The 19244-nt window shown below is 35.1% G+C and overlaps 2 protein-coding genes across 4 annotated transcripts in view; both read left to right on the top strand.

Moving 5' to 3' along the window:
• The first annotated feature begins 2226 nt into the window (after positions 1 to 2226).
• Positions 2227 to 7785, top strand: LOC111795957 (homeobox-leucine zipper protein REVOLUTA-like). Its single transcript, XM_023678605.1, has 18 exons — positions 2227 to 3058; positions 3345 to 3504; positions 3606 to 3691; positions 3797 to 3887; positions 3972 to 4067; positions 4144 to 4257; positions 4352 to 4435; positions 4583 to 4738; positions 4818 to 4892; positions 4992 to 5098; positions 5199 to 5382; positions 5544 to 5732; positions 6024 to 6104; positions 6192 to 6326; positions 6512 to 6846; positions 7004 to 7109; positions 7217 to 7366; positions 7471 to 7785. The coding sequence occupies exons 1-18, from the start codon at positions 2826 to 2828 to the stop codon at positions 7618 to 7620; spliced, it is 2532 nt and encodes an 843-aa protein (XP_023534373.1). The 5' UTR covers positions 2227 to 2825; the 3' UTR covers positions 7621 to 7785.
• A 3794-nt stretch (positions 7786 to 11579) lies between these two features.
• The window catches only part of LOC111795956 (serine/threonine-protein phosphatase 6 regulatory subunit 3-like), a 9945-nt gene continuing 2280 nt past the window's right edge, over positions 11580 to 19244 (top strand). For all 3 annotated transcript variants that reach the window (XR_002815272.1, XR_002815273.1, XM_023678604.1), the window contains exons 1-16: positions 11580 to 11867; positions 13094 to 13197; positions 13371 to 13457; positions 13557 to 13632; positions 13732 to 13806; positions 13968 to 14021; positions 14620 to 14679; positions 14767 to 14883; positions 15728 to 15822; positions 15907 to 16115; positions 16421 to 16518; positions 16676 to 16779; positions 16944 to 17109; positions 17425 to 17547; positions 18402 to 18484; positions 19041 to 19182. Coding sequence is in view for 1 of the 3 variants with exons in the window: in XM_023678604.1 (XP_023534372.1) it covers positions 11829 to 11867; positions 13094 to 13197; positions 13371 to 13457; positions 13557 to 13632; positions 13732 to 13806; positions 13968 to 14021; positions 14620 to 14679; positions 14767 to 14883; positions 15728 to 15822; positions 15907 to 16115; positions 16421 to 16518; positions 16676 to 16779; positions 16944 to 17109; positions 17425 to 17547; positions 18402 to 18484; positions 19041 to 19182 (1632 nt within the window). In the remaining 2 variants the exon portion in view is untranslated. The remainder of the gene's footprint in view (positions 11868 to 13093; positions 13198 to 13370; positions 13458 to 13556; positions 13633 to 13731; positions 13807 to 13967; positions 14022 to 14619; positions 14680 to 14766; positions 14884 to 15727; positions 15823 to 15906; positions 16116 to 16420; positions 16519 to 16675; positions 16780 to 16943; positions 17110 to 17424; positions 17548 to 18401; positions 18485 to 19040; positions 19183 to 19244) is intronic.

Below are 19244 nucleotides of genomic sequence, written 5' to 3'. Positions count from 1 at the left end.
CTCTCTCTCTCACATTATATGTTTTGTGTTGAAGAAGAAAAAAAAGGGTTTTAGGGTTATAGAGGGAGAGGAGGAGGACAAAGTGGAAGAATGTTAATCCCATCACCTAAAGTTTTGTAAAGGAAAGTTCTTTCCTCTTTCTATCTTTAACGAAGTTGCTACAATGTGACTGTGCCGACTACATTATAATACTATAATTTGAAAACTATGATATTCAAATCTTGAGTTCAGCTTGAAGGATACTTCATTACACCCACATGACGAGAAACTTAACAAAACAAAAGAAGACGGGAAGAGGGTTATGATTACTAAAATACACACAATGATTGTACCAAAAAGATTAATCCCGACCCGATGCGTAAAATCAATAAACAATCAACACAATTCCCCCCATGTTGCTTGTAATGCAATGCAATTCCAATTTTCTAAGTTTTCCTATTCAAAAATACACTCCCACTTTGCCTTTTCTTTTTCTTTTTCCAAAAAAAAAAAAAAAACTAAAAAACTAAAAATTCTCTCTATTTTTTGTGCTCATCATCCCTCCTTTTACTTATTTAATATAATTCCTAATTTTCATTACCACTTTTAACCTAAACTCCAACTTTTTCTAATTTATTTCAAGAATTCAATTAAGTCAAAATTTATTTGTTTAATATAATTCTTATAATCTTTTTATTTATTTTTTATTTTTTGTTAGAAGAAGTAAATGAGAGGTAAAAAAAATAAATAATAATAAAAGATAAAATGTGAGTGGGGAGCACGTGAGGTTACTTTTTGCGCGTGCCAAAGGATGAAAAATAAAATATATGGCAACCCATTAAATTCATATCATTTCATACTAATTTATTCCCATATATATAAATAAATAAATAAATAAATAAATAATGAAGATTGGAGTTTGTGGACCATTTTCGCCTTTATTTATTTTTATTTTAAATAAAATATAAGGAATGTTGGTCTGGAATTATGAAACCGCCTTCAAACTGCTCATCTTTTCGTCTTTATTGTCTTTCCCATTTGCCCTTCATATCCCCAACATTCTCCATTTTGCCACTCCCCCCCTTTTACCAATTTTTATTTTCGTTCTTTTCTTTTTAATTTATATATTTAATAAAACATTGAACATTCACGCTCAGATATTTGCCTACACGTTTTGTAACTCGAAACATTATAGAATGATACACCTATGTGTTAACTCAAACGAATGTTTGATTTATTGTATGTCTTAATGTACGAGCATGAATTCATTTAAACTTAAGCCATCAAGATGCTCGAATTTGACGTCAAATTCTTGGAAGGAAAAACAAAATCTCGATGACCCACCTACCACTTCAATCTCAAGTTTTGTTTTTCGTTAGCAATCGTTCATATAGAATTAAACTCATCTTGAAAACGATAGCTAGCCAGACTAGTGCACAATAACTATTTTTACATTGGTGCTACGTAAAAGTATTCAATAAAATATTACAAATGTACGAGTCAAATTTTAATAGTATACACATAATTTATGTTGTACGATACCAAAAAAAAATGAATACGATCAAAATAAAATAAAAATCATAAATTATATGAAAAAGACAAAAATACACCCATATAAATAAAAATTATTGTAAGTTTCTTATTATAGACGATTAGCAATAAAGATTTATCAATGATTGGTTGGTGTCCCGTATTTTTTTTTTTTTGTATTAATTATATTTGTTTTTTTTTTTTTTTTTTTTTTTTTTTTTTTTTTTTTTTTTNTTTTTTTTTTTTTTTTTTTTTTTTTTTTTTTTTTTTTTTTTTTTTTTTTTTTTTTTTACTTTTAAGTGATTATTTAGCCTATTATTAAAATAAATTGATGATGATTTAATATTAGTAACAAAAAAAAAGATTTATCACTTATATACGAGAAGCAATAATTATTGAAATACTTTGACAATAATGATTAAAAATAATATATTATATATTATATATATTTCAAATTCTCGTATTTATTTATTTATTTTAACTTTGTAGAAACTAGTGGCCTAACATGTCATTTCAACTCCACACTAGGGACAACGACGTAAATGCACCCAAATCAATTTTAAAAATTTATTATTATTTTATAGAAAAATAATATATTATTATCTAAGCCAAAAAATAAAATAAATAAAAAAAAGAAAAAAAGAGTACTCCCACTGGCAAGTTTTGTCGATATGCGTGCAAATCAATCCCTCTCTTCTCTTTTATTCTCACTGTCTCTGCTCACTCTCAGATCATCTTCTTCCTTCTCTCTTCACGCCCAAACATCTCTCTGATTTCTTCACCCCTCCACCGCCCTCCTTTTTCTTTCTTCTTCATTATTAGGGCTCCGTTTTTTTCCATTGCCCTCTTCTTCTATATGTTTTCTTCCAAATCCTCTGCATTCTATGTCCGATTGAATGACTTCTTCTTTCTAATGGGTTGTCTGTGTCTGTGTGTGGAATGCCATAACCGGCCATGGGGATGGATGGATGTTTAGTTAAACTCCTTCACTTCCCTTCTGATTTCTTGTTGTTCTATTGCGCTTAGTTGAACTAATAAGCTTTGATTTCTGGGAACGGGAAGTCAGGGATTGCTGTTTTGAATTTTGAGCCGAGTGTTTGGCATTATAGGGCTTAATTTTGCTACCCCATTTGGCATTTCTCGAGCTCTAAGGCTAAGAAACTTTCTGGGGTTTCGAATTACTGCTGTTTCCCATCTGGGTTTGGGATCTGAAAGCTCTGTAATCGAATTCGCCAGGTTGTTTTGGTTTCTGTGTTGGGGTTCTCTGCTTTTTTAGCTTGGGATATTGGATTCTGCGTTGTGGGTTTTTTGACGAGATGGCCATGGCTATAGCTCATCACAGAGAGAGTAGTAGTGGGAGCTTAACCAGGCATCTTGACAGTACTGGAAAGTACGTTCGATACACATCAGAGCAGGTTGAGGCTCTTGAGCGAGTCTATGCTGAATGCCCAAAGCCAAGTTCTCTTCGAAGGCAGCAGCTCATCCGGGAATGCCCAATTCTTTCAAACATAGAGCCCAAACAGATCAAAGTTTGGTTTCAGAATCGGAGGTTCTTGATCTGATTTTATGCTTCTAGTTAAATTTGTTCGTTTTTTCCTGAAATTGCCATGATCCTAAATAGCTAGAATCCTATGGCGTTTGGCAACAGTATCTTGAAGCTTTTGTTTACTTAACCCAAGAAGAATGGAATAAAACCTGCTTTACTCAGAGTTCATAAGTTCTTATTTCTTACCAATACAGATATACTTACTTTCTGGTGAAGGGTTTTTTTTCTTTCGTTTTTTCTAATTTTCCTGTTCTGGGATGCGGAATGGTAATGGTGTTTGGACATGCAGATGTAGGGAGAAGCAAAGGAAGGAGGCTTCTCGGCTGCAAACAGTGAACAGGAAATTGAATGCCATGAACAAATTGTTGATGGAGGAGAATGATCGGCTGCAGAAACAGGTGTCCCAATTGGTGTGTGAAAATGGGTTTATGCGGCAGCAATTACAAACAGTAAGCATAATTGTTCTTCATCCATCTGCAAGCTTATACTTGTGGGCTTTTACAGACATTCTTAAATTTTAAACGGATCATTATTATCTCCGATGTTGCAGGTGCCAGCAGCAACCACTGATGCAAGCTGTGATTCTGTGGTCACCACTCCTCAACCCTCTAAAACAGATGCTAATAACCCAGCTGGGTAAACTTTGAAACGAATTACCGATCTGTTATCTTTTTCGTACGTCTAAACGAACATTATGTTTGATTGTTGTCATGTCTTATTGGTCTTCTTTGTGCTTGGTAGGCTCCTCTCAATTGCAGAGGAGACCTTGGCAGAGTTCCTTTCAAAGGCTACAGGAACTGCTGTTGATTGGGTCCAGATGCCTGGGATGAAGGTTTTAACATGTTCTGATAATTCGTTAAGTCGCCTTCTATTATCTGATCTTAAACATCGAAACTGAATTATAATTAACTGTCAGCCTGGTCCGGATTCTGTTGGGATCTTTGCCATTTCACAAAGTTGCGGCGGAGTGGCAGCAAGAGCCTGTGGTCTTGTAAGTTTGGAGCCTGCAAAGGTAAAGACTGTTTATGTCGGTGAATAATTGACGAGTCTGTCTGCAATAAGAATATTTATGACAAGCTTTTCTGCAGATTGCAGAGATCCTTAAAGATCGTCCATCGTGGTTTCGTGATTGTCGAAGCCTTGAGGTTTTTACTATGTTTCCAGCTGGAAATGGTGGAACAATTGAACTTGTCTACACACAGGTAAAATCGACTGGACTGGACCTTTTATGTTTCCTCTTTTCGAAGTAATGGTCTTATTTAGGCATAGTAGTAAAGGGAGTACGTTCTATTGTAGGTATACGCTCCAACTACCCTCGCTCCTGCACGTGATTTTTGGACGCTAAGATACACAATAACTTTGGAAAATGGCAGCCTTGTGGTAAGCTTGTCACGATTTCTAGTCATTTTATCTTTTGGAAATGAAATATTTGTTACAATCCGACGTTATTTATGGGCGGTTGATCTCTCTGAAAAAATAGTTGGATGGGATAATATCTGTTCATTTTCGTGGTCGTCCATATTTCAGGTCTGTGAGAGATCTCTCTCGGGTTCTGGTGCTGGTCCTAGTCCAGCTGCTGCTGCTCAGTTTGTTAGAGCTGAGATGCTCCCAAGTGGTTATCTGATTCGACCATGTGAGGGCGGTGGGTCCATCATACATATAGTAGATCACCTAAATCTTGAGGTTTGTCTTGCATTCTCACCTAGATCTTTTTACTCTGGAAAAGCTCGATCCCTCGATTGTAACATTGCTCCTCTTATAGGCGTGGAATGTTCCTGAGGTGCTGCGACCGCTTTATGAATCGTCGAAAGTCGTGGCTCAGAACATGACTATTGCAGTAAGAGATTTCCTTTCTTTAGTATTGGAGATTTCTTGAGAAGATTTAGTTTTTAATCCAGAAAATTTAATAATTGAATATATGCATTTGTTTGTGTAGGCACTACGGTACGTTAGGCAAATAGCTCAGGAGACGAGCGGTGAAGTGGTTTATGGTTTGGGCCGACAACCTGCTGTTCTCCGAACCTTTAGCCAAAGATTGAGCAGGTATCTACACGTTTTCTCTATTATTAAAGTATTTGAAATATTGTCTTTCACTTCGTCTTTAGCGTATAATATTTCAAACTCGTGCATTATTTTCTTTCAGGGGTTTTAATGATTTGGTGAATGGATTCAATGACAACGGATGGTCATTGATTAATTGTGAAGGTGCTGAGGATGTCGTACTTGCTGTGAATTCTACGAAAAATTTCGGCACAACATCCAACCCCGTGAACTCCTTAACGTACCCTGGGGGAGTTCTTTGTGCTAAGGCTTCCATGCTACTCCAAGTATGTTTAGTTTCTGTTTGCAGTGTAACATTAAACTTATGGTGGCTGTTTACTTCCCGTGGATTTGTCGAACGTTTTGAACGTTCGCTTTCATATTTTTTAATGGGATACAAATAGGGGAAGATTGTATTCATATTTCTTTTCTTTTTCTACCTTGCTAGAATGTTCCTCCTGCCGTGCTAGTTCGTTTCTTGAGAGAACACCGTTCCGAATGGGCTGATTTCAACATTGATGCATACTCTGCAGCAACCCTTAAAGCTAATTCGTACGCATATCCAGGGATGAGGCCGACAAGGTTTACCGGGAGTCAAATCATCATGCCACTTGGCCATACAATCGAGCACGAAGAGGTTTGTTCTAAATGGCATCTGTTTCTTGTCATTTATGCTGTCTAGCTAGATACCATATTGGCATGAAGTAACATGATGAATTCAATTAGATTTTCTTAGAATTCAAGGACGCAGTTGTACAATCTATAGTACGAATCCTATTATACTCGATGAGTCAGTCCGATGATTATATTTTCTAGTCGTCAAAACTAGATCAATGTCCATTGCTTTTCTTGGATATACATTTTGTCGTTCTTTGCTGATGAACCACATCAAACACGAGTATCCGTTGCTGATTACGGTGTATTCCAGTTGCTTGAAGTTATTCGTCTTGAAGGACATCCTATGGTACAAGAAGACGCTTTTGTTTCAAGGGACATTCATCTTCTTCAGGTTGATAGCCGACTATTTGATTATCGTACGAAGTTTCTTTGGACGCTCATGATCTTATACGGCTTTAATAACTTGATTGTGTTTCAGATATGTAGTGGAATCAACGAGAACGCTGTAGGAGCCTGTTCAGAACTCATTTTCGCCCCAATCGATGAGATGTTTCCAGACGATGCCCCATTGCTGCCTTCTGGCTTTCGAATCATCCCATTGGATTCAAGAACAGTTGAGTATAATTATTTCACATGAATTTTTCGTAGCCCTCCATGCTCGAACTTGAATTTTTACTCGTGTGGCATATGGGATTCATCTTTTGGGATTTGGGTATCGTCGTATATCAAATTCGTCGTGTTGAGCGTGTTCATATGCTCATATAGATAACCCTACAACCTGATGCTTTCTTGATGCAGAGTGATGCTAAAGGTGCATTGACTACACAACGGACTCTCGATCTAACATCAAGTCTTGAAGTGGGTTCTGGAACAAGCAACGTTGCAGGAGATGCATCGTCGAGTCAGAGCCCTCGATCCGTGTTAACTATTGCGTTCCAGTTTCCTTTCGAGAGCAGCATGCAGGATAACATAATGAACATGGCACAGCAGTACGTACGTAGCGTCATTTCCTCGGTGCAGAGAGTTGCAATGGCCATATCTCCTTCTGGGGGCAATCCATCACTAGGTCCAAAGTTGTCTCCTGGTTCTCCAGAAGCACTCACTCTAGCACATTGGATATGCAAGAGCTATAGGTATCTTCTAATCACTACTTTTCTTTCATCAGTACAGCAAGAAAAAAGGAAATATCGAGAATTTACGAGGCTCGATGAAATTTTCGGAGTTAGGAGTGTTGTTTGAACGCCATGTATCTGTAATTTTATTGATCGTTTAAACGATTCCTCGATTCAGTTTACAATTAGGAACGGAGTTGATCAGTTCAGATAGCTTGGAAAGCGATTCCCTTTTGAAAAATCTCTGGAATCATCAGGATGCAATATTGTGCTGTTCGTTAAAGGTACATCGATAAAAGTAGCATATGGAAACTCCATTTTTTCTGTAGTATGATCGAGTCGATAAAACCGAACTAAACGGAGAATTCTTGTCTGGTTTTGTTCATTGCAGTCACTGCCTGTTTTCATGTTTGCGAACCAAGCTGGGCTCGACATGTTGGAGACAACTCTAGTAGCCTTACAAGACATCACATTGGATAAAATTTTCGACGAGGCGGGTCGTAAAGCTCTGTGTTCTGATTTTCCAAAGTTAATGCAGCAGGTAGGTTAGATTAAATTTTCAGTCACTGCACTGCAACAGAACGTTCTTGGTTTAGCGTGGTTCGAAATGCATATCGTTGAATGTGTTTTGGGCTTTATGATCAGGGATTTGCGTACTTACCTGGAGGAATCTGTGCATCGACAATGGGGCGACACATTTCGTACGAACAAGCGATTGCATGGAAAGTCCTCGAGGCAGACGAGACGACGGTCCATTGCCTTGCCTTCTCCTTCATAAACTGGTCTTTTGTTTGATTGAAAGGCTTCTCCAATGGCTCTTCCAAAAGTAATTTAATTAAATTGTTAATTAAATCGCTTTTTATTTTGATTCATGTAAATATTGGGGAGCCCAATTAGATACAAACACGTGACCCTTTAAGGAGACAGTTTTGAAGGCTATGATTCTTTTTTTATTCCCTTCATCCACTAACTCTTGTCGTGATTATATTATTATTATATGATAATGTTTTTCAATCATAGCCTTACGTAAGCAGAACATATGGTTCAAATTTAGCCGCCAGCCGCCAGAGGAAACCGGCAAATCCGACCACGCCAATTACTTGAATTGACTGATAATGAACAAAAGTAAGATTAAACTTAGGTAAGAAATAATGAGAGAACGAGCGTAAACAATCGAATGCGTATTCGACTCGTGCTATAGACATATTAATCTGACTTCCTATCAGTCTAAGCAGAAACGTTGGGTCTTGTTCGTGATGGAAAAAATAGGGGGAAAAGGCAACATTTGGGAACCGGTTCACGTAATTTTTCCATTCAAACTATAAAGTTAGTAAATATGATAGATTCTTATATATATTATATTTTGTGATAAATCGACAAGAACATGAACAAAAAAAATCTCGCACCAAGGAGAACGAATGACATTTGATTCTATCTCAAACTAAAAGACGTGTTTGATGATTTTGAAATTATCAAAATCACNTTTTTTTTTTTTTTTTTTTTTTTTTTTTTTTTTTTTACTGAAAATGCTGTGACAAGAGTGATTTTGACCATAAACGTATCCTAAATAACATGTATGTTTCTAGAATGCAAGTCAAAAATGATTCTTTCCCAATAATACACACAAGAGATAAAAGACAAACATTCCCATTTCAAACAATAGCATTGGACTCTACATTTATGAGAGAATATTGTAAACAAAACATCAAATTTCTATATTGTAATGAAAACATTATGCTATCCAGATATGTATACCGGCCATATCAGCCAAGAATATCCAAACGAAACTAAGAGTAGAAAAGAAAAGTGAGTGTAAGTTGAAGGGAACCGTAACTTTTCAAGCCTAGCACATATTGTCATTTTTTTTTTTTGCTTCCTAACTCCATTCAAGGTTTTTAAAACGTGTCTGCTAGGAAGAAGTTTCTACATTTTTATCACGGATGTTTTGTTCCTCTCCCCAAGGGATCTCACAATCCACCCCTTAGAGGCCCAACATCTTCAATCGCACACCGCCCAGTGTGTAGCTCTAATATCACTTGTAACAAGTTCAAGCTCACTGCTAGTCGAAATGTCATATTTGGGCTTTCTCTTTTGAATTTAGGTTTTAAAACGTGTATAGTAGAAAGAGGTTTTCACATCCTTAAAACCAAACACCAGGGTGGTGGAAACCTCTCCCTAATAAAAGCGAGAAGCTCAAAAAGAAAAGTTTAAAGACGATAATAATTAGAAAAATATGGTGATGCAAGTGACGAGAAGTTGAAGAAAAGGGAAGGCAATGTGGTGAAGCAGCAAAGGAATGCCATTGCGGTTGCAGCATTGAAACCGCTGCACACAATTGTTCACCCAACAGGGGGCAACGTCGATGTCTATTAGAACTGTGATGCCAGCACAAGCACATGCTGCCGCAGTCTGCTGGTGATCTGCAGGAGGAGACAAGAAAGCCAACCATTTCACTATTTCTAACCCACATAGACACCCCCTTGTAATCGAAGCCCTCCCTATCGGTGCGCCGTTTCCGCCACCGGTCGTCCGAGTTTCGTCCACCACCGGATGAACCGACGCCTGCCTCGCCTTCATCTCTCTCCCAATTACAGCCCCGCCTAGCACCGAAATCGGCTTCTCATCCTGCTCGGTCAACTTTGACTTGTCCAACAGCTTATGATTGGCCCACCGACAGTGGTGGGGTCAGGTTTGATAAACGAATGCATACGTGGCATCAGTTTAAGATATATTGTTCATTAATTCCGACTATTTGAATTTCGCCTATTATTCTTATTTGAAAATATAAAATAAAAAATTGAAGTCTCACTCAATTTTTTAAAATAAAACCTACCCTAACTTAATTGGTTGGAATTGATAGTTTTTATTCTCTTCCATTATTATTATTTTAAAAATTTTAAATTATTATAATCTCATTTCGTTATCTATAAAACATATTTATCAAACTTCGAAGAAGTATCGAATAAAATATTATAAGATATTGATGCATGTATAGATTTAGTTCAAATGGATCGAGGTTACTTATAAATTAATAATTAAATATTATGTACGACACGCATATTTTGATAAAATATAGTTTATAAATTAAATTTTCTTTTTCTATAAATCCGTTGAATTTAAATAATTCAATCTAGGTAAAAAAAAAACATCCAAGCTGTTGTCTACTAATTTGTACTCTAATACGTATTCTGTTGTACAACATTTTGACTTACATAACTCCATTGATGTAATTTTCATTTTTCTCCTTCTCTATTTTTATAGATGAATTACATGTATTATGACGAACCTAGCTAGGTGGAGTACATCCAAAACTTATATAGATTTGGAATCAAGACTCACGGTGGCCAATTCATAGGTCGTGATTGCCCGCGACGCATAATGGTGAGCCAAGGCTCAATTCTGTTGACCCACCCCAAAGGCCAATGTGGTGAGTCAAGGCCTATTCATTCGACTTTCGTGTAGATCGCTCATAGCCCATAAGGCCTGACCCCATACATGGGTCACCTTGGGTCCACGAAACTGTCTTGTACACGGGTCAACCAAAGCTCATTTGGTTGATTCGTACATGCGTCAGTCCAATTCATTGTAATTGGAAGGATGTCAATTTTGCAACTTAATAGTTATGCTACAAGTGGAAGAACAATTCAATTTTAACCTCAGTTTCATAAAAGATTCATTGAGTAAATCTTTTAAAAGTCACAAAAGATTTATATGAGATCATGATTGAGTAACCGTTAACAAAGTCTTTTATTACGGGAGATTCCTTTGTTTTGCACGAACATTTATAAATATTTTCTCCAACGTTAATTATGATAATTTTTATTATTAAGAATTTGAAGTAATAATAATAATAATAATAATAATAATAAATAATAATAATAAATTACAAAATACAAATAAATGGTAAGTATTAAATTTGAATTAATATGATTATTAATTAATTGAACCTGGAAAAATAAAAAAAGAAACACAGTCAACAATTAATTTATTATTATTAAACCCACAAAAATCCACGAGTTTTTCATGAACTCCTTATGGTAATCGTTGAACATTCAAATTAAAGAGATAGTGATTACCGTTGAACATTAAATACAAGTCATGTTATGCAATTGCTGTAAGCATCATATTAATATCATCAACCAAATTCCAAAAACACCCTCGTGCCACGTCAGCGAGCCTAGTTCGACGTGTCACTTTCAAATTTCAAAGACGCCTCTCGCAAATTCCACTTGGACCGCGTCATACAACACTCAGCTTCACTATTTTATTCCATCTTTACTGCACGTAGTAATATAATATATATATATATATATATATATATATTACATCATTTAAAAATATTAATTCTTTAAGTGGTGCGATGTCCGTATTATTGTTTAATTTTTAATTTTTAAATTTTAAATTTAACTTTGTTTTGAAATTAAAAGCAATAATAACGCCAACCCTTTTTTTAAGCTCCCATTAAATTATGCTTAAAATATAATTTTAAATTTTTTATTATATAAAAAAAAAAAAAAAGTCTTGAAAGTGAAACTTTACAAATAATTAGTAATGGGTCTTTTTTAATTATTTTTTATCTGTGTAATTAACTAAGACTTTTGACTATTTTTTAAATATCATCCATAAAATAATAATAAAAAACAAGATACCAAAAATAATTTGTCACAGGAAAAATAATTTTTTAGAAAATATTTTTTTTTTTTATAAAATTTATTTAGTTTAATTTTATATATATATTTTTTCCGTCCCCTTCTTTCTCTGAACTTTGAAAATAATATTTCATTCGTGGCTCTGTCTTCTCTATTGCTCTCGATCTTTACGGCCTTGCCTACTCCCGATCTCTATCTCCCTTAAAATTAGGGTTTTCAGATTTACAGCTCTTCTCTCACAGCTGCTGCACTTCTCTTTCAGGATTATCCACCTTCTTTTTTCCTCATTTCTCCAGCTAAACCCTTCCCTGCGAATAGGGCTTGCAGATCTACTCTTCCTTCGATTTCATCAACATGTTTTGGAGGCTAACTTCCCTTTCTACTTCCTCTCCTGTAAGTGATTTTATTGCATCTAATTACACCGACTATGGCTGTCTAATTCACTCTATGTCTTTTTCTAATGGCTGGGGAACAGAGAAGGGGGTGGTTGTTTTTCTGTTCTTTGCAAAATCGTGGATGGATTTATACTCTTGATTTTTTTGTTTCTGTTTTTTTTTTTTTTTTTTTTTTTTTTTAATGTATCTTGTTTTCTGCCACGGCTAATTACTTTGTTTTCGATTTTATTTGTTGCCCATTTTCTTGTGTTCGAGCTCCCTAATTACGTTGGGATTTTCGCAATCCAGTTATACTTTTTAGGGAATCGTTTGTAGACTGGACTGTTTGAGCTGGATGACCAGCAGCTGTTAGTGTTTGTCGTAGTCGTTGTTTTGTAATTCATGTTACATGCATATACCATGTGTTGCAAAATGAAAACTGGTGCTTCCCCATCTAGGTGTCTCTTTTCTATGTTGTCCCGCTTTAACTATTCCTGAATTTGAAACGCCCTAGCGTTGGTTGTCAGATGTGTTTTTCCCTTTAAAGGTTTTTTGATTGAGTCAGGTTTAAGTTAACTGATGAAGAGTTGACCTGTTACGTTCATCTGCATTCGGCTTCCCAAGAAATTCCAGAGTTGGGCTGTTCGATTGTACAGATACTTCTTGACTTCAATAGCACGTTCGCTAACCTTTTGAATTAGTTTAAGTTTAGCCTCTGAAGAGTTGACCTGTTAAATTTATCTGCACTCTGTTTCCAACTAAATTCCAGAGTAAGGCTGCATGATTGTATTGATACATATCGAATTGAATAACATTTCTGCTAACTTTTTGAATTATTATAAAGTTTTCCCTTAGTTTGGGGAACGTGATATTTATCTTGCAAACAAAATAGCTTTATCATCTCTCCCTCTCTCTCTCTCTCTATTTCTTTTCCTGACTGTGGAAACACGATATCAATCAAATTTAACCGGTTCTTTGATTTGGAAGTATGAATGGATTAGATGTAACCTGTTTGGTTCTTCAGCATGTTGTGTAACATTAATCACTTCGCATATTGAATGGGTTCCCATTGTTTCTCAGGAAAGTATTGCGATAGAAGCATATAATTCTTTATCTTTTATTTTTAAAGAGGCATGTAAACTGAAGTACATTTCAGTGTGATGGAAATTGGACTAATGTTATTGTCCTAATTTATAGTTACATCACTTAATCATCTGCTGATCTTTTCATTTATTTCCCTGTCAGGTGGAATCAATTTTAGACAAAGAGAATTTCTCATTGGAAGAGCTTCTCGATGAAGAAGAAATAATCCAAGAATGCAAAGCTCTGAACAGTCGTTTAGTTAACTTGTAGGATTCATTTTTCCAATATATCAATATCTTTTACTTTTATTACTAACATGAATCTTTTTGTTATCATATTATGCCTATTTCAATATTTGTTGAATTTTCTTGTCTTATACGGGTGATAATATTTTATGATTAATACATGGACAGTAATGGTTAATTGTTTTTGCATTCAGTCTACGAGACAGAGCCCAGGTGGAAGAATTGTTGCGCTACATTGTTGAAGAACCTCCAAAGGATGCAGAAAGCAAACGGGCATTCAAGTAATACCATTTTAATTATTTACACTCACCCACATTTCAGTTTTTTGTTTCTTCACCGAGCTTTCAAACTGCTCTATTGATAACTAACTTGTGAATTAGGTTCCCATTTATTGCCTGTGAGATTTTTACTTGTGAAATTGATGTTATCTTGAAGACTTTAGTAGAGGAGTCAGAGGTACAGGCTTGTAATTTTTTTTTTGTTGATCATCTACTTGATAAGACAATTGATGTGGTTAACATAACAATTAACACCACAATTTTACTTTTACTACAGCTGATGGACATGCTTTTCTCCTTCTTGGAACCAGACCGACCTCATAGTGCTTTGTTAGCTGGTTATTTCAGCAAGGTACCTTGAAATTTTATTGAGCAATTGGATTCATCTCTTGCTCCTTAAATTTCGCTTTAAAGTTTGGGTAATCATAATGAAGTTTCTGGTTGGGTTGGTGATCTTTGTATACTCCTGAAGGGAGTTTTACACCTTGTAACTTCTCATTTTCTAAAAATTAGGTAATCATATGCCTCATGATACGGAAGACAGTTCCACTTATGCACTATGTCCAGGTATGTCAATCTATACAAGATCTTTACTTCTGCCTCTTGCTCTATTTGTGACTTCCTTTCACTGTCTAGTGTCTGGCTGCAATATATGTATCTATATAATTCGACTACATGAATTACCCAAGCTGTATTTTATTTTATGTATGTTTTCTCTTCAATCAACCAAGAATTTATGCTCTCAAAAGCAAACCCTTCTTAGCTAACACTTTGGTCAATATAATTTTGTTCTCTTGAGTTTGAATGTGTTGTTTTTTTTTTCTTTCAAAGTTGATCTTATGAGGCTGCTCATTATCGACTCTTGAGGCACATTAATTGAGCCTTTCATCTTCCCAGACATTCATGACTGATTTACTTCTCATGTAACTGTTGTTTATTGCTGTATCTGGAATGTGTTTCCCAGATGTGGTATTGTTTATTAAATTATGCTGGATTTTATCAAACACTCCATGTCAGATATTGCCAACTGCAGTTGATGGTTGCAAGCTGCTATATTCTTCTCGACATATAGCTACAATTTAGTCTCAGTTCTTCTTTTGAACTTCTTTGTCCTACAGCTTAGAAGTTGAACAGCCATCTCATGCTTTTTCTTCCCCTTTTGCAGGCTCATCAAAATGTACTGCGCCAATTAGTTGATTTAATTGGAATTACATCCATTATGGAGGTAATGTAGGCGTGTGAGGCTTCACTATCTATAAAATCTTAAATTCTACCTAGTTTACACTCTGATGATATGGAGTTTTCTATACAGGTTCTGGTTCGACTTGTAGGTGCTGATGATCATGTCTATCCAAATTTTATGGATGTGATGCAATGGTTGTCTGAGAGTGATATGCTGGAAATGATTGTTGACAAGCTGAGTCCATCTGTGAGTGATAAATTGCATTTGCATCAAGATTTTGCCTGTTGTATAATTATATAGATGTGAAATATTGGTTGTTGGAGACTTTGTGCTCTACATTGCTGTTGATAAGTTGAGTTCATTTTATATATTTGATAAATTGCATTAACATTGATCTTTGGCCCAATTAAATGTTTTTGAACTGCTTGTGCTGCTGTACACTGGTGGAAGCCAACAACGTCACATATTTAGCTGGTTACATTTTAATCTGAGTGTCCTTAGTTTGCCTCATGCTATACACTTCAACAGTTGCTTTTATGTGGGGATCTTCAACATATTTTCTCCAATTTTTCACATCTTCTTGTGCTATGTCATACTAGTTGTAAATGGATTGAAGTAGGAACTGTATGGAGTTGTAAATTTGGACATATTGTTGATTTCAATTATCACGAATTCATTATTAACTCTAAAATTTAGGACAATTTTTTATTTTATACAATTTGCAGCACATGGCGGAGTCTTTGTGAGGACAAATTAGTTGGATACCTTTAGGGGTATGATAGTTGCAAAGGAATTTCTGAATGCTTATAATGAAGGAAAGAAAATGGGAAGTTGTAGTTGAAAAGGCTAAATTCAGTTTTCTTTTCGGTGTTCCTTCTGGTTGACATGCATGAAATTTAAATTTAATAGGAAAGAAAAAAATGTATTGAAGTACTAGTCAATAATTGATACAAGTTTGGAATGGATTAATTTCTGTTTGTCCTCATGGTTAAGCATATTTCATCATTTATTAGTTTGGAGACTAGTACTACATAGACTCTTTGAGTCATATCAATTACTGAAATAGTATTAATTTTGTTCCGTGGATCAGAATCTGCCCGAGGTTCATGCAAATGCAGCCGAAACATTATGTGCTATAGCTCGTAATGCCCCCTCTGCTCTTGCTACCAAACTTTCTAGCCCCAGGTTGATCAAGAAGCACCTCTTATTCTTCAGTTTCTATGTAAAACAATTGTAGTTGTTTTGACTCCTTAATCACCTCTTGTGCAGCTTTGTTGCAAGGATATTTGATCATGCTTTGGAAGATTCACATTCAAAGTCTGGCCTTGTGCATTCACTTTCTGTATGCATTTCTTTGTTGGATCCTAAGAGATTATCGGCATATTCTCCTTTGTTTCATTCATTTCGAAATCAACACATGTATGAATGCCCAGTTCCTGTTGATCCAGTGACTGTTGGTGCAATGCTCCCTAAACTTGGTTAGTTTATGATGTTTGTTTCACTATATGGTGTTGCAGCACACATTTGTGTTCTCTATTAGCTAATTAATAGAGAACACAAATATGTTCTCTATTAGCTATTAAATTATTTGGAAATTTGATGATTATTGACCTGCTACTGTTAGGTGTATACCCTTTGTGGTTTCTTTTATATATCTAGCCCCTTGATTTGGACAACGGAGTGCAGCATTATGAATAGCACTTTGATTTTTTAATATAGCGGCATGGTCTCCATAATTGGAAATATTTTCTTACATTAATTTCTGATAGCACTTGTCTCACAGGTGATTTGCTAAAACTCTTAAACGTTTCATCTGATGATAAAGTATTACCTACAACATATGGTGAATTACGGCCTCCTCTTGGAAAACATCGTTTGAAGGTAGGTTCTGAATTTGTTTTGTATAAATTAGAATATACGTCATATGTGACTGTAATATTCTTAATTTCTCTAGTTTTCAGAGGATTTTGTTTTATAACTTGATATGGTTTGTGTGTGTGTTTAACTCCTGAATGAATTCTTTGTACTGTTGTTGTAGATTGTGGAGTTCATTTCAGTGCTGCTGAAAACTGGCAATGTAACTGCAGAGAAGGAATTAATTAACTCGGGCACCATTAAGCGAGTCATTGATCTTTTCTTTGAGTAAGCAATTCTTTATTTCATATTAATTGAAGCCTTGAAAGATGATAAGAATTATATTTTTATGGGATCTAACATTTTTGTAGGATCTTTTGTATTTTACGGCTGATTAATTTTTAAAATTATTTGTGTTTTATATTTATGTTTATCTGTGTTATCTGATGCAGGTACCCTTGTAATAATTTCTTACACCATCATGTAGAGAACATTATAATGTCTTGTTTGGAGAGTAAGAAAGATGACATTGTTGATCATCTTCTTCGAGAGTGCAATTTGATGGGGAAAATTCTTCAAACAGAGAAAAATCCAATTATTTTGGCCGATTCTAATCAGGTAGAGAATCTTCTGACATGGTTTGTTTGCTGATATACATCATTGTATTAGATACAAATTGTGACGGGGGAATAACATTTAATCATGTATATACCAACATAAGAAGAAAAGTGCACGCCTTAAAATTAGCGTAGATTCATTTTGTCTTATACATTTTACATCTGTCTATAAAATTTGCCATGGATTCTGTATTTCCTTGGTGTTAGTGGTTGAAATGAAACATGGTTGAGGTAGTTTATTTGTGAAAACCAAACAAACCCTTCTTGACATCTCTGGAAGCTTAAAGATGGTGTAAATATTTTCTTGTTCTTGTAGCCAACATCTCCTGCTGTTGGAAAGCGGGCACCACGCGTATGCAACTTAGGACATACTACACGAATCTCTAATAAGATTCTTCAGATGGGAAACAGTCAAAGCTGTATTCGTACATATCTTCTGGTATGTATGGGATTACTTTAGTTTCTCCAATAGTCAAAGCTGTATTCGTACATATCTTCTGTATGCTCAATATCATGTGTATGTTCATTTTCCGTCTAACAACATTGTTTATAGTTGGCATCTCACTAATATTTTCTGAATAATTATAATTTGTGAAAAAACCATTTCCTTTTCCTGGAAAATTATAAAATTTATAAATCATTTACCAATTTGAAAGCTCTGATACATGGTTAAAATTGAGAAACGTAGGTTAACTCTGTCCCGTACATACGTTGGGTCATGCATTGTTGGAAAACAAAATTGTTCTAATTTAAAAATGATCTCTTAATTTGCACTCATTAATCCAGGTTCAGTTTAGGGTAGAGTATAACTGACCTCCTGATTATAATTAGCTTGGAAGAAATTTTAATATTGTAGAATGTAAAACTACCATGTCTAGCCCAAGTTCCTGACGGAGGAAAGGGTGGCTTTTTGTGCTACTTGGAGGAGGTATGGTCTGTAGTCCACTATAAGCCTGTTATGAATCAGGTCTTTTCTCCGTAGCTAGCTTGTTCCATATGTATGTCATTAGTAATTGGAACTTCCCCTTTCCACTTCTGTTTGCATTTAGCTCTTAATGATGTGACAAGATGGATGATTTTTGATGTATTTTCTTGACTCTAAATTAGTATGATGCCCCCTTTTCTTTGCTTTAAGTGCATGTATTCAATCTATATTCAAAATGATTCTTAGATAAATTATGATAAATTATGCAAGACTCAACCCTCTTTTAAACATTTTCTTGGACCAATGACATTTTAGAATAACCGCATGGCATCTTTGGTTTGGTTGACATAACTGTAAATTCTTTGCAGGAAAATACTGAATGGAATGAGTGGCAAGCTACAACTCTGCATGAACGCAATTTGGTTGAAAATGTCTATCGGTGGAGTTGTGGGTATGTTTTGTTATAGGCTTGTACCAAATTTATATTCATGAGAACGAATCATTTCTTTGATATCAGGATTTTTGTTTATCTGAAAACGATTTGCCCCCTGGTATTTTCCCAAAAGCTCATGAACGTGCATCTGCAATTTTATATTTTCAGTTGTATGGAAGTTTTATTATATGGACAATGTAGTTTTGATTCAGTACTTTCACTTTTAAGTACAAATCAATAGAACAAAATATTTTTTCGAGAATGCTCATCGCCGATAAATTGTATGTATGTTTCTTCCGATTCCCCCTCTATTTTGTTGCTTTCTATTAGATTATTGTTATAATATATTTTTATGCTTCTTGGGGGTCCTTTTACATTGTTTGATTCTCTGCTATTTTAAAAGACGGAGAGAAAGTCTTTAATTATTTGGATTCATTGAATTTAAAACTTATTTCCCAAAATGGCAACTTTCCTTTTAATGCTATATAGCGCTCTTCTCATATATAACGAGTGGTGGGACTTTAACCTCTCGGACTATTTTTGAATTCTCAACAATTCTTCTCTGAATTTGCAGTCGCCCAACTGCATTGCAAGACAGGACAAGGGATAGTGATGAGGATGACCTTCATGATAGAGATTATGATGTGTCAGCATTAGCAAATAATCTAAACCAGGCTTTTAGATACAAATCATATGGGAATATTGATACTGTGGAGGTATAGAGCATGCACAAACATTGATCAGGCGCAACTGTTTATGCTTTTTTTTTTTTTTTTTT

This window comes from Cucurbita pepo, chromosome LG05, assembly GCF_002806865.2.
Source record: "Cucurbita pepo subsp. pepo cultivar mu-cu-16 chromosome LG05, ASM280686v2, whole genome shotgun sequence".
Classification (NCBI taxonomy): Eukaryota; Viridiplantae; Streptophyta; class Magnoliopsida; order Cucurbitales; family Cucurbitaceae; genus Cucurbita; species Cucurbita pepo.
The sequence above is the reverse complement of the archived record's forward strand: the minus strand, read 5'-3'. Positions and strand labels throughout refer to the sequence as shown.

Excerpts from the sequence above, each read along its gene's own strand:
- LOC111795957 (XM_023678605.1), top strand. The coding sequence starts at position 2,826 with ATGGCCATGGCTATAGCTCATCACAGAGAGAGTAGTAGTGGGAGCTTA. Across the intron at positions 3,059-3,344 it reads GTTTGGTTTCAGAATCGGAG|ATGTAGGGAGAAGCAAAGGA; the intron begins GTTCTTGATCTG and ends TTGGACATGCAG. Across the intron at positions 5,733-6,023 it reads ATACAATCGAGCACGAAGAG|TTGCTTGAAGTTATTCGTCT; the intron begins GTTTGTTCTAAA and ends GGTGTATTCCAG.